Genomic DNA, 13,262 nt, shown 5'->3' with positions numbered 1-13,262 from the left:
GGGACGGGATATGAGAAACCCCATATGTTTGGGAATTTTTCGCATCACTAGTTTAGATGAAGTTCTTCTCCACTTTCAGAAAAACTTTTAAATATATATAAATGGCAGAAGATATAATGGTTTATACTATTACGACTAAAAACCCTGAGTCATATAATTCTATAACAACAAACTTACAAAGTCCTCAAGGACGATATTGTAAACTAACCTTAAACACAATGACGACTAAAGCCTGTTTTGCTCTTTTGACACCAGAAGACTTTATTGTTGTGAATGGTAAAAAATACTCCTTTGAAGATACTTACTCAGATATACCACCAACAGGTTTTGTTGACTTATTTAATACTTTAAGGACGGGTGTAACATGTGCTGCAACTAGAGCAGGTTTCATTATGTTTGGATGTCCGACTGAGTTTACTATAAACAATATGAGCTATAATACAAAACTTATTTCTGGTTTTTACTACCAACAGTTTCCTATAACAGGAAAAGGTGTCATACAAGGAATGTCTATTCCATTGACATTAAGCACACCAATCTTATATATTGTTTCAAACTTAGGTTCAAAGTGTTATTCGAATGTCGACAGAAACTATTATGACCAAAAAATACTTATGCGTATAAACAATACTTTCTCTGCTGGTTTGCCTATTGTTCATTCGAATGCAGAATTTTCAACCTTAGTGAACTCAAACACTTTGGCAAGTATAACGTTGACATTAGTTGACGCAAACTTTGTTCCTGTAAAACTTTTATGTCCTATGTATTTGTCAATGACGGCAGAAAGTTTCGAATTGGAAGATGCAACTGGTGAAAGTATTGTATTACAAGAACAACTTCAACAACAAATAGCTCAAGAACAACAAATGCAACAAATGCAACAAATGCAACAACAAAGTCAAGAATAAAAAAATATTATTTTTTTATTTTTATAAAAATGTACAGAATAGATGTTTCAGATTTTTATGACTTCCAAGCATTCAGAAATATGTGTCCATTTAGAGACTATAACAAAGCAGTCGAGAATTTGAAACGTTTAGTCATTTATGTCGACTCTGCCCCAGAATGTTATGTCATGAAAGAATGGGATGTTGTCTTTAACAAACCAAGAGCAACAATAGTTTCAGAACAAGAATGTAGACAGAAACTTAAGAAAATAAAAGTCGTACAAGTTGGCATGAAGATGTTAGATGCTTGGGATATCTTATTGTCAAAGTTAGAAGATTTTTCAGTTCGAGGTATAAAGTTTTATACACCTTCTCCAAACTTCTATTCTATCTTCACTGGATATAAATATGAACAAGTAGAATGGAAAGAAAATATTATAGAAGCTTGGTTAGACCATGTCAAAGAAATTATATGCAATGGAAACGAAAAGGTTTATGAGTATATCTTATGTTGGTTTGCAAACATCTTACAACATCCAAGTGCTAAAAATGAAACTGCTCTCATTATAATTGGAAAACAAGGAACTGGTAAGAACACATTCTTTACAGATATTTTGTGCAAACTGTTAGAAGGTTATTCGAATCCGAATATGACAAACTTAGAAAACATCTGTGGCAAGTTTAACTCCTCAATAGAGAATATGAAACTTATAGTATGTAACGAACTTCAAAGTATAGATACAACAAAAGTTTTAAACTCAGATGCTTTGAAGAGTCTTATAACAGACAAAGTTGGAGTTGTTGAAAGAAAATATAAAGACCAAAGAGTTTGTGAAAATGTTGCAAACTTCATTATGGTTTCAAACAATGTTGTTCCGATGAAGTTAGAAAGTTCTGACAGAAGATATGTAGTTGTCAGAACGTCAGATTCTCATATGCAAGATACAGAATATTTTGACGACTTAGCAGAAACTTTGACATCTGACTTTTACAACCACTTGTTCTCATATTTTATGACATTAGATATTTCTAAGTTCAATCCAAGACAAATTCCACATACCGAAGAGAGACAAACATTGTTAGAAGCAAACAAGAGTGTATATGAACTGTTCTTAGATGAAACTGACTTTGAGTGTTTAGATGAAAGGTCATTGTACGATTCGTATAAACAATATTGTCAAGAATATGGTTATATGGCAGCTTCTAAACGAACATTCTTGGCAAATGTCAAAAGTCTTTTAGACGTACAGAATGGTGTATATACAAAGAAAATTTTTTATGAGTAAATTTAAAAAAAATATTTTTTTATCCGATAGAAAAGATGGCAAAATTCATCTCAGTAAACAAGTACATGTCAGGACTTAAAGAAGAACTAGACCCATTCACATATTTGAATGTTTACTTCTACCATTTTGAAAAGTCTTCATTCAGCAAAGTTTGGAACATCGAACCAGTTAAGTTTGCTATTGTGACTAAAAATGGTGCGAAATTTGAAGACTTAGACATAGAAGGTTTGTTAGCAGTCAAAGAAAATTTTGACAGAAGGTTCTCAAACCTTAAAGAAGGCAAAGCATACAAACTTGTTATACCTTATGAACCAAAGAAAGCAGACGACTATGAATATTATGAGTCTAAGATAGTTGAAGTTCAAGGTAAATTGGGTAAAAAGATTTTAGAGTCTAAGCCAGTGTTTACTCCTAAAGAGGAAGAGAACATTGACATTGACCCAGAAATGTTCTAAAAATAAAATTTTATTTTTACATGTCAAATTTCTTTTTCTCTGGAACTGGTTCAGGTTCTTTCTTCTCTTCTACTTTCTTCTCTTTCTTTTCTCTCTTCTTCTTCTCTGGTGGAGTTATGTCAAATTTCTCCGAACCATATTTCTGTAAAAGTTCTTTGTCCTTTAATAGCTCATCTATTCTGTTTCCTATTTCATCTTCAAGAACAGCGCATGTGTCTTCTTTGCATTCTAAGAACTTTTGTTGGACTTCATCTTTCCAAGAGGCGTCATCTCTGTCAACAAGTCTGTCATTGACAAACTTAAAGACTTCTCTGCCTAATGTTTTATGGTTCTTGTCATATTCCCAGAAACAGAACTTTAGAACAAATTCACCTTTCTTGTTTACACTATGTAAGATTTTATGGTCGACAGATGTTTTGCTGTCAAAAAGCTTGTCTCGAATATAGATAGCGAAATCGCTAGACATTTTCTAAAAGATAAAAATTTTAATTTTTCTAAAAATATGTTAGAAAAAAAGTTTGCTGACATTGACAAGAAATTTGAGAATGTTTTAAACAAGAACAAGAGGAAGTTAGAAAATGCTCAGATAAAACCTATACATGACAAGTTCTTATTTGCTCAGAATGGTATAACAGGTCTAATTGCACCACCTGGGTCGGGTAAGACTTTCACTTATCTTAAAATGGCTGCACAACAACAAGAACTAGATGAGAAGAACCCATTCTATGAGTTAGTTGTCATTTGTAGTACTTCTGGTCAATTTGACCAAACCGTCAATTCGTTCAAAGATATTATAAAGAAGTCTAAGTTAGTATGTATAAAGGATACTGAGTTGTTAGATTGGATAAAGAAGTACCAAAGAAGAGTTTTGAAGTATAATGCTATAAATGAGTATATAAATTCTAAGTTTAAAGAACCTAATGAGGAAATGCAGAGAATATTAGAGAAGAAAAACTTCAGAAACAAACAGAAAGAGATAGAATACATTTCGAAGAAATTGCAATCTTACGATTGGAAGACCTACCCTCATAGATGTCTTCTTATCTTAGATGATTTCGCCTCTCATCCTTTGTTAAAGAATAGAGAACAAGATATGTGTCGAATTCTTAAGAAGCTCAGACACTTTAACATCTCAGTTGTCATTTGTGTACAGACAGCAAAGAGTTTAAGTAAGGATGTAAAGAGAATACTTACTGACATTGTACTTTTCCCCGGATTGTCCGAAGACGATTTCATGGAACTTATGAAAGAGTCCATGGCAGGTAAGTTTGACAGACATGAACTATGGGAGAAGTACAAAGTCATACAAGACCCTCATACTTCTTTCAGAATTCATATCTATGCGAACAAAGTTCAAATTGTAAAAAGTCAAGCTTGAAAAATCTAAGTGTTTAGTCTTAGTAAGTCTGTTGTGGTGCTGGGGCTGTCGGTTCTTCTGGCTTTGGAAGGCATTCAGGAAGAGGAACGTCAGTCATCCGTTTGTGTCCTGTCGGATGGAAAAATTTTTCCTGTCGGATGGAAGAACTTTTCCTGTTGGAAGGAAAATTTTTTTCCTGTCGGATGGAAAAATTTTTCCTGTCGGATGGAAAATTTTTTTCTGAAGTTCGACCAAAAAGTTCTCAATTTTCGAAAATTTGAATGGTTTACGGACGGACAACTGGAAAATTTTTTCTTGTCGGATGGAAAAATTTTTTCTGTCGGAAGGAAAAACTTTTTCCAGTTGTCGGGAAAATATTTTTCTGTCGGAAGGAAGGACTCGGTATGCCAGAAGGATTTGACGAGGCAATTTACTTTATAGAGCTACCTGAGCCATCTGAAGTCAAGCTTGAAAAATAAATGGCTCATCTACTCTACTTGTTTGAAGTTGTCAAAATACTCTGTTATTTTTTCCTTTAACAATGGCAAATCTTCTTTGAAGGTAAGAATTGTACAACCTTTAATATCATAGTGTGTTTGAGGTAACGTATCTTGAACTATTTGTTTCACATCTTCATTTGGGGTCATTGAAATCGGTAAGTTTTCGCGATAGAACCAATTTCTGTCAGATTTGTAAATCTTAGCAAGGTCGTAAAAGCTTTTGTTGTTTCTTCTGACTAAATGCAACATAACCATATCTCTGTCTTCTTCATTTTCCATCTCTTCAGTATAAATCATATACTTATAGTTCTTTTCCTTTCCTTTTGGTACCGAACGTGGTATTCTTTTCTGAATGCTTTTGTCTTTTGCTTCAAGCTTGTTCTCTAGCTCTTCACGTTCTTGTCTATGAATTTCGTCAAGAAGTCTGTAAATATACCAAGCATAACGAGGCGAAGCCCACATTGCAACAGCATTTACAAGAAGTCTATGTACATAATATCCTCTTAAACCGTTTGGCAATTTTTCACGATTTTCATAGAGTTTTGGCGACTGGGGTTTTTTACCTACTCGCTGTTCTTCACTGTTTTCAGAAAAAAGTATGTCTCGCTGTGCTTCGCTCAAAAGTTCTTTGGTGCTTTGGTTCCTAAACCAGTCTTTAGGAAGCTTAGTATCTGGAGCAAAACATGCTGTCAAAATACTTTGCATTTGGTACATATCGTCTTTGACCGAACGAATGAGACGGAGTTGTTTGTTAAACTGTATGTACTCATATTCTTCATTTATAGCTTCATGAACGATAGCAGTTGTTGTGTTCTCTGTTGTTGACATATCTGTCTTTACATACAAAATAAAAAAATAAATAAAAATAAAACTAACTTTATTTTTTCTGTCTTAAGGAAACTCACGATTTTCATAGAGTTTTATGCAAGACCAGGTTTTTTTCCCTACTCGCTGTTCTTCACGATTTTCATGTGTTTTAGGCAAGGCCGGTAAAATCCGGTCTAGAGAAATTTCACTGTTTTCATAGAGTTTTGGCGAGTAGGGAAAAAGTCGGTCTAGAGAAATTTCACTGTTTTCATGAGTTTTGGCGACTAAGGTTTCTTACGTACTCGCTGTTCTTCATGATTTTCGTACGGAATCTCTATCCTCGGTTTTTCGAGGATAGCAATCTTATGCCATTTTACTCAGATTTTTGTGCTGAATTCAGCAAAAATATATTTTAGGGTAGAAGGTTAGATCTCACCTGTTTTTTCACCTAATTTTTCACCTGTTTTTTTCACAAGCGTTTTACATGGTAAACGTTATTTTTACATGTATTTTTCAGCAACTTCGTCAAATAATTTTATAGCTTTATCTATCTCATCTACTTCAAACGTTTCTTTACCTTTCGTGGGAGCACCATACATTTTCTCAAACTTTTCAAGTAGTTCTGTTTCAGCAGCTCTCATATCGTTAACAAACACAACCTTGACTCTATTGACTGTACTGTCATATCTTTGAGTTATATTATATGTTCTTCCTATCTTATATCTCTTTGTATTGAAGTCCTTCGGTTTCTGAACGATGTAAAGTAAGCCTTCACTGCAACGTTCTGAGTCGAACGAACCATATGTTATGAAGTTATATCCAACAACTGGGTCTAACCATAACAAAACTATTGGTATAAGACTTTTGTCTATAAGATATGCTGTAGTTCCATAGAATCTTACCGATATCATAAGCTCAGGATTTCTTGTCAAAATTTTCTGAGTAGAAGCAATTCCAACCCAATGCCATGTTTTCTTTCCAAATGGAGATATAATGTCTGACAAAGAATATTTGTTGTATTTCTTTGAGTATCTTACGTTTAAATCACCTATTCTAACCAATTTGGTGTCATTGTCTATCTTTTTAACTGTTTCAAACTCAGTGTTTGTCATTTCTGTTCTTACATACAAAATAAAAAAAATATTTTATAAAAAACTAATTTTATTTTTTCTGTCTTAAGGAAATTCACGATTTTCATGAGTTTTATGCAAGACCAGGTTTTTTTCCCTACTCGCTGTTCTTCACGATTTTCATGTGTTTTAGGCAAGGCCGGTAAAATCCGGTCTAGAGAAATTTCACGATTTTCATACGTACTCGCTGTTCTTCACTGTTTCCGAGGGTAGCAATCTTATGCCATTTTACTCAGATTTTTGGTCATTTTTCAGTAAAAATATATTTTAGGGTAGAAGGTTAGATCTAACCTGTTTTCTACCCTCATGAATTTTCATGATTTCTTCGTAAATGTTTTGTCAAGACTTCTTCGTAAATGTTTTGTCAAGACTTCTTCATCGTACATGTTTTGTCATGATTTCATCGTACATGTTTTGTCAAACATGAACGTATATGTTTTGTCAAGACTTCTTCGTAATGAGCTTAAATCAGACAAAAATATATTTTAGGTGAAGAGGTGAGATCTCACCCGTTTTCTCACCTGTTTTCTCACCTCAGTTATTTTATAAGCGTTTTACATGGTAAACGTTATTTTTTAAATTTTGTGAAAACTCAACGGTTTGACACAAGCCCTAAAAATTATTTTACTCAGAATTTTGTTGCTGAATTCAGTAAAAATAAAGTTTAGGTGAAGAGGTGAGATCTCACCCGTTTTCTCACCTGTTTTCTCACCTCAGTTATTTTATAAGCGTTTTACATGAATTGTACGATGTATATTTGAAATCCTAAACAGTTTTGTAGCCTCTATTTCTTCGCTGAGGATATCGAATGTTTTAACTATGCCGAAAGTTTCTTTATACTTCTTCTTGACGTCAGATAGAAGGAAATCGTCAGCAGTTGGATAGTTTTTGTTCAGAAATTCTAACATGTCCATTTTATCTTCTGCTGGTTTCTCTGCTTCTTTCTTTAAGTCTGCATAGTCGTTTCTCATACGTTCTATCTCTTTGACGGAGTAGTTATATTTCCTAATTGCTGCCTTACATTTTGAACATTGCGGGTTCATTTTAGCGTTATATTCTGAAACCTTACCTGCTAAAACAACTAAAGCGTCAATGGTTTTCTTTAAATCTGAAGCAGTTGGTCTTATCTGTTCATTCCATACCTTACCTCTTCTATCTTTATCTCTTATCTGCCATACACATTCAGCAACTAACGAAACAAAGTTGTCGTAGGTCTTAAACTCCCGGGTTTTGTAAAGGTCAGAGATGTTCTTATATACCATGTCGCAATCTTTGTCCATAACCTTATGGTTGCAATGAAATCCTAGAAACTCATAGTTTACCTTTCGTATGAACTTCTTTATTTCTACTGAGTCAGTTGCTTTGACTTCTATTTCATCGAATTCAGGAATGGTTAGTTTTTGTTGCTGAATTTCAGGTAGTTTAGGCAAATGGTCAATAATGTCCTGCATTTCATAAAGATACTGTTCATTTGTTTCATCTTTCGCACTACAGTTTAAATTAGATGTTAAAAGTTCTTGCTTTATCTTCTGGATTTCTGTTTCAAAAGTATATGAAGAAGGAATGAAGCTTTTCATTTCTACTAACATAGATGTTGGATTCATAACTAAAGAGTTTGGTGCTGTTGTTGCTAACATGTTCTTACAATAAAAATAAAAAATATTTTTTTAAAAAAACTAACTTTATTTTTTATTTCGGGAAAATTCATGAAAATTCAAGAGGGTAGAAATGAGGGTAGAAAAGAGGTTAGATCTAACCTTCTACCCTAAATTATATTTTTGCTGAATTCATGAGTTTTGGTTGAAAGAATACGATGGAGCCAAAAGTGGCTCGACCTCAAAACAAGCATTTTGTGAAGAATAATACAAAATTCAAGAGGTTAGAAAACAGGTTAGAAAACAGGTTAGATCTAACCTTCTACCCTAAACATTATTTTTGGGTCCTTTACACTCATTACGAAGAAGTTTTGACAAATTCATGAGGGTGAGAAAACAGGTGAGATCTCACCTCTTCACCTAAAAGTATTTTTCAATACTTTTTCAGCACTTTTCCGTAGTTATATATGAAAGACAATTCGAGATAAAAGTCATAGTACAATGGAATAATATGTTGCACACCATTTGTTGTGAACCAAACTTGAAAGTCAGAGAAACTGTTACTAGGTGGTTCGTAGAATTTAGAAGCAAAGTCATAAAAGTCCTTACCAATACATAGAAAACTATTGTTGCTTGAACTGAAACTTGCATGACACATAACATTTTGAGTCAAACACGTTTCTATAAACTGTCAAATCTGCTGGTGGAAGTATAAATTGAAATGGACCATCTGGTGGTAATGGTTCGTTCTGGTTTAGTAACCGAAGAAATTGTGCCCAAGAACGTTTGTCTACCTCCCAAAATAAAAACTCTGTATCTCTTGGAGGGTTAATTTCAATCTTTTGAAATGAAACGGTGGAGTTCATCTTGTCATATTCTAGTTTCAGATAGTATGTTCCATTTAGTAAAGAGTCGTATTTTTCTTGAAATTCCAATAATATTTGTTCATTTGAGTTTGAAAGTCATTTAGAGTTTCTCAAGACTTTCGTCTGAACGAACTGTAAAGATTCTCATTTCGTCAAATTTGTCTATTAGACCATCAGAACCTTTATACTGCCCATGAAAATATACTGCGAACATAAATGCGTTAGTTCTATTTGAAAACAAAACTCTTCTAAATCCTATTGCCTTTGCATCTGAAGGACTTTGAAGCCAACGAATTGGATAGTCAAACCTGTATATTCGGGATGAAATTTCTTCATTGAAATAGTCCTACCAGCATTTGTAAAGATATAGTCTAACGGTTTTGTATCTGCTACTTTTGTTCTTTGTTTTTCAACCTGAAGCATTTAATATATGTAAAACTATATTGTTTTAAAATGGTATGCCATTTCATATTTCTCATCTAACAAACAAGTTTCCCAACGGTCTTCTCCAACAAACTCAGCGTACATTTCAAATAAAATTAAAAAATGTCACTTTTTTAAAATAAATTTTTTATTTCATGCAATGTTTAACACATCGAAAGGCATGTCCATAAGACGTTCTTCTTCTAACCTCTCTAGTCTGTTTGGATAATTGGCACGTGCTGTTTCCAAATCCATTTCGTAGCGAAGACCAGCCAGTTTGTCATAGACTTTTATGGGTCTTCCCTTCCTATATTTAAAATTCTTCGAAACTCTCCAACCATATCTTTGCAACTCTGCTTTTATTCTAGCAGATTTTCTATCCATTCTATATGGGGGCATTTTTATAAAAATAAAAAAATGTTTTTTTCTTTACTTTACATAACCGCCTGCTGCCATAAGTCTTTGACGCCAACCCATACCAGCTAATGAAGGTTGACTTGGTTTAGTTTCCAAACTAAACTTTGGTTTTGGTTTATCTTCAGTTTTTGGTTTCTCTTCTTCTATCGGTTTTTCGTCACTTTTCGGTTCCTCTGACTTTACCTCACCTGCAGGAACAGTTGTGTCGTCAACATCTTCATAAATATCATATGCCATTTGTTTTTGTTTTCCTTCCAACTTTTTGTGTTTGTTGTAAAGTTTAGAATATTTCGACTCTAAGTCAATGAGATGTTCTATAATGAACTGTTGGTCAGTGAAGTAAACTTTTCCATCTGTTGTCTCGAAAGCTCCTTCAGACTTCAATATTTTATTTGTGAGAGTCTGTTTCTTTTTTGAGATACTAGCCGTTCCATTTCTATGAAAAGTGACTTTATAGTTAGGGTTTGTATTTCCAGACCTGGCACTTTCTATTATTGAATTTTTCTCTTCATCGGTAAGTTCTTTGACAGGTTTTGACAATGGTTCTGAACTTTTTGTTTGTGGTGTCAAATCTACCGTTTCAACTTCTTCGGTCATTTCATCTCAGTAAAAAATTTTAGTTTGGTTTGTTTTCAACTGGTTGTTTAGGTTTTTAAGTCGGTCTAAAACTTCCTGAGGTATAGGAAGAACTTGACAAACACGTTGTGTAACTGCTGGAAGTCGACAAATCCATCTTGAACCCATTTGTCTCAATGCTGTATTGTTCATTTCATCTCAGTAAAAAACTTTACATTCCCCAAGTTTGAGGTGGTTGCGGTTGGTTATTGTTTACCCATTGTTGTGCATGGTTATATCCTCTGTTAAAGAATCTTTCACCTTGGTCCATATAGTGTCCTGCTTGGTTATAGTAGTCATTTGCTTTGTTATAATAGTTTCCTGCTTGTCTTCCTACATTGTCCATCCATCCTTGAACTTTTCCTCTTGTTTCAGGATTTGGAATAAGATTTTTGCATCTCGTGCTACATCCCAACCTTTCTGTACAGTTTGTATAATAGGTTGTGCTTTCTCTTTAAGTATACCTAATGTACTCAAATCTTCCTTCCAACTCCAAATACACCTCTGGCTATTGTTCCCACTGCGGGTAAAAATCTAGATGCAACTCCTGCTAATGCGCCAATAAACCCATTTCTTATAGGGTAAAAAATGACGAATCCAAACAAGGACCCCTATGTTTCTAAAGCGACAAAGAAAGCACTCATGATAAAAATCTTTAGTTCAACACCAAATGCTTGGTTTATGGATATTTTGGAAAACATTCCGAGAGTTAGAACAGATGGACCTCCATACTGGCTAATATTTGTTGGTCAAAACACAAGATACTGTGAAGCCATACCATTACAGTCCAAAGCTATTTTAGATATCTTAGCAGCTTTGACAATATTCGTTGACAAATACCATCCAACAAAACTGACATCTGACTGTGAAAGTTCTTTCAAATCAGATGATGTAAAAACTATCTGCGTTCAAAAAATGTAAACCAATATTTCCATCGTCGACCAAAACCATTCTGCTCTTGGTGTCATTGACGGTTGTATAAAAATGTTAAGAGACTTAAACCAACCACAAGGTGGTGAAGCAAATGAAATGTCATATGACGACAAATATAGACACTTCTCCATGGCAAAAGATGAGACAAGTTTTAAATATTTACAATAGCCGTAAACAAAAAGGTTTGGGAAACCACTCCCCGAAGAAATGAAAAACAACCCTGACTTAGAAAAAGACTATATATTTAATAATTTAGTCAAAAGAGACAAACAAGAAAGAATGCCGGGCTTCAAACTTAAGAAAGGCGACAAAGTAAAAATAGAAAATACCTAAACGCGACCCATATGAAAATACTATTGACTATGACAACAATGGGAACCCGACAGGTACTCACATTCGTGTTCGTAAAAATAGAAGAAAGTATACAAGAGAATATTATGAAGTTTTAGGCAAACATGGCAAAATGTACAGACTGCAAGCAGAAGATAAAACTACTATTGTCAGACCTCGTTTCAAACTTGTCAAAGTTCAAGGTGGTATACTTTCAAAGACAGTTCCTAACAAATATAAGACAACTCCTGACGAATATGCTAAAGAAGTTGAAAATGACGACTAAGCAATTCTATACCATGCGTAAACTGTCATGTAAGGTGGCATGTATTCTTTACTTTGTCCCGTTGTTTGCGTATATCCTGAAACGAAATGTGTATGGTTTCCTTCTCCCTGAGTGTCACTCCAGTAACAATTTATAGCAAACTTAACGTCGTCTTTAACATCATATCCTTTACCTTTTGTCATTCCTGACCAATCCCAATATCTATGCTTATGCCAACCTGCTTGAGATGTACTTAAATCTATGTAGTGACTGTGTGCAGGTAAATTTTCACCTGAAATCGTTTTACTTCCACCTGTTTCCTTTGAAGAGTTTGCACAATACAAAAACCTGTCGACTATTTTGTTCCCATGCACCAACACCAACATTACTTGAGGACCTCTTGCTTCCATAGATGTATAAATAGAACCTACTGGGTTCATTAAATCAAACATATGAGACATTATAGGATTGTCTCTTTTGAACTTAAAATATAGTGCAACTATTTCAGGTTTCTTCTGGTTTGTGTCAGAATATTTTTTATAATATAATCTTATGTTTTCAGGGTAGGTAAAATCTTGACTATAATATTTATTTCTGTCATCTTCATAATAGTATACTATTCTCGTTTTTCTATTGCATTATATCTTTTATATCTATAATAATCTAAATATAATGTTAGCTTTTGTTCATCTACATGTGGTGTTCTGACGTCATCTCCATAGTCATAATATATGGTGCTGGAGCTGGGTCAGGCAATGTCATATCTGTCATTTCATAAACTCTTAAATATTTCTTTTGTTCGTCTCCATATAAGTTTAAGTAGCAGTTGTTGTCTAATGGAACTTTAACTTGTGTACCATCATTCTTTTTATAGCTTACATACATTTCATTGTTATTTTTCGGAATGAGTTTACACCGTGTACCATTTTCTAAGGACTGTACAAACTGCCATCTAAAATATTTATTTTCTTCATTGACAGAAAAGTCACCAACAATAGTTTCAATATTTTTTGTTCCTATCAAACTTTGGTATATTTCATTGACATATGTTTTATCTGCTTTATTTTCAAGGCTAACGTTTAAGTCTGTTATTTCAGAAGATGTATGTGTATGTCCAACGGCACTTTTCCTGTTTAAGGTTTCTTGTAAGTTTGTAATATTTGCAATGGTATGTGTATGTCCAACGGCACTTTTCCTGTTTAAGGTTTCTTGTAAGTCTGTTATTTCAGATATAGAATGTGTATGAGTCTTTTTAGAATATTCGTTTTCAGCTCTTGTCACTTCACTTGACATTTTATTGTCAACATATGTTTTGTCTGCTAGTTCAGGATGAGTATGTTCTTTTGTTGCATAAGCATTGTTAGCTCTTTCTTCTTCTTTTGCTATTGCATCGTCT

At 33.8% G+C, this 13,262-nt stretch overlaps 11 protein-coding genes and 1 pseudogene across 12 annotated transcripts, besides 1 other annotated feature; 6 read left to right on the top strand and 6 right to left on the bottom strand.

The window, feature by feature from the left end:
• Positions 1 to 13,120: part of a mobile genetic element that runs on past the window's edge.
• TVAGG3_0091460 (uncharacterized protein) lies at positions 102 to 908 on the top strand (the record flags this gene model as incomplete). Its single annotated transcript, XM_051222472.1, has 1 exon — positions 102 to 908. The coding sequence occupies one exon, from the start codon at positions 102 to 104 to the stop codon at positions 906 to 908; it is 807 nt and encodes a 268-aa protein (XP_051107458.1).
• On the top strand, positions 938 to 1,307 carry TVAGG3_0091450 (uncharacterized protein; the record flags this gene model as incomplete). The annotated part of the gene is made up of 1 exon (XM_051222471.1): positions 938 to 1,307. A coding segment is annotated over one exon (370 nt), but the record flags the coding sequence as incomplete, so codon positions are not given.
• TVAGG3_0091440 (uncharacterized protein) lies at positions 1,589 to 2,173 on the top strand (the record flags this gene model as incomplete). The annotated part of the gene is made up of 1 exon (XM_051222470.1): positions 1,589 to 2,173. One exon carries the CDS (start codon positions 1,589 to 1,591, stop codon positions 2,171 to 2,173), a length of 585 nt encoding a protein of 194 aa, XP_051107456.1.
• Positions 2,239 to 2,628, top strand: TVAGG3_0091430 (protein of unknown function, DUF4108 family; the record flags this gene model as incomplete). Its single annotated transcript, XM_051222469.1, has 1 exon — positions 2,239 to 2,628. One exon carries the CDS (start codon positions 2,239 to 2,241, stop codon positions 2,626 to 2,628), a length of 390 nt encoding a protein of 129 aa, XP_051107455.1.
• On the bottom strand, positions 2,645 to 3,094 carry TVAGG3_0091420 (uncharacterized protein; the record flags this gene model as incomplete). The annotated part of the gene is made up of 1 exon (XM_051222468.1): positions 2,645 to 3,094. The coding sequence occupies one exon, from the start codon at positions 3,092 to 3,094 to the stop codon at positions 2,645 to 2,647; it is 450 nt and encodes a 149-aa protein (XP_051107454.1).
• Positions 3,131 to 3,425, top strand: TVAGG3_0091410 (P-loop containing nucleoside triphosphate hydrolases family; the record flags this gene model as incomplete). Its single annotated transcript, XM_051222467.1, has 1 exon — positions 3,131 to 3,425. A coding segment is annotated over one exon (295 nt), but the record flags the coding sequence as incomplete, so codon positions are not given.
• TVAGG3_0091400 (protein of unknown function, DUF4106 family) lies at positions 3,557 to 4,006 on the top strand (the record flags this gene model as incomplete). The annotated part of the gene is made up of 1 exon (XM_051222466.1): positions 3,557 to 4,006. One exon carries the CDS (start codon positions 3,557 to 3,559, stop codon positions 4,004 to 4,006), a length of 450 nt encoding a protein of 149 aa, XP_051107452.1.
• TVAGG3_0091390 lies at positions 4,787 to 5,255 on the bottom strand (annotated as a pseudogene). Its single transcript has one exon. A coding segment is annotated over exon 1 (469 nt).
• TVAGG3_0091380 (organellar and viral DNA polymerase type B) lies at positions 5,793 to 6,203 on the bottom strand (the record flags this gene model as incomplete). Its single annotated transcript, XM_051222465.1, has 1 exon — positions 5,793 to 6,203. One exon carries the CDS (start codon positions 6,201 to 6,203, stop codon positions 5,793 to 5,795), a length of 411 nt encoding a protein of 136 aa, XP_051107451.1.
• TVAGG3_0091370 (organellar and viral DNA polymerase type B) lies at positions 7,145 to 7,702 on the bottom strand (the record flags this gene model as incomplete). Its single annotated transcript, XM_051222464.1, has 1 exon — positions 7,145 to 7,702. One exon carries the CDS (start codon positions 7,700 to 7,702, stop codon positions 7,145 to 7,147), a length of 558 nt encoding a protein of 185 aa, XP_051107450.1.
• TVAGG3_0091360 (uncharacterized protein) lies at positions 9,460 to 9,690 on the bottom strand (the record flags this gene model as incomplete). The annotated part of the gene is made up of 1 exon (XM_051222463.1): positions 9,460 to 9,690. One exon carries the CDS (start codon positions 9,688 to 9,690, stop codon positions 9,460 to 9,462), a length of 231 nt encoding a protein of 76 aa, XP_051107449.1.
• TVAGG3_0091350 (phage tail repeat-like family) lies at positions 9,736 to 10,320 on the bottom strand (the record flags this gene model as incomplete). Its single annotated transcript, XM_051222462.1, has 1 exon — positions 9,736 to 10,320. The coding sequence occupies one exon, from the start codon at positions 10,318 to 10,320 to the stop codon at positions 9,736 to 9,738; it is 585 nt and encodes a 194-aa protein (XP_051107448.1).
• Positions 13,121 to 13,262: the final 142 nt, after the last annotated feature.

This window comes from Trichomonas vaginalis, chromosome IV, assembly GCF_026262505.1.
Source record: "Trichomonas vaginalis G3 chromosome IV, whole genome shotgun sequence".
NCBI classification, from domain to species: Eukaryota; Parabasalia; order Trichomonadida; family Trichomonadidae; genus Trichomonas; species Trichomonas vaginalis.
The sequence above is the reverse complement of the archived record's forward strand: the minus strand, read 5'-3'. Positions and strand labels throughout refer to the sequence as shown.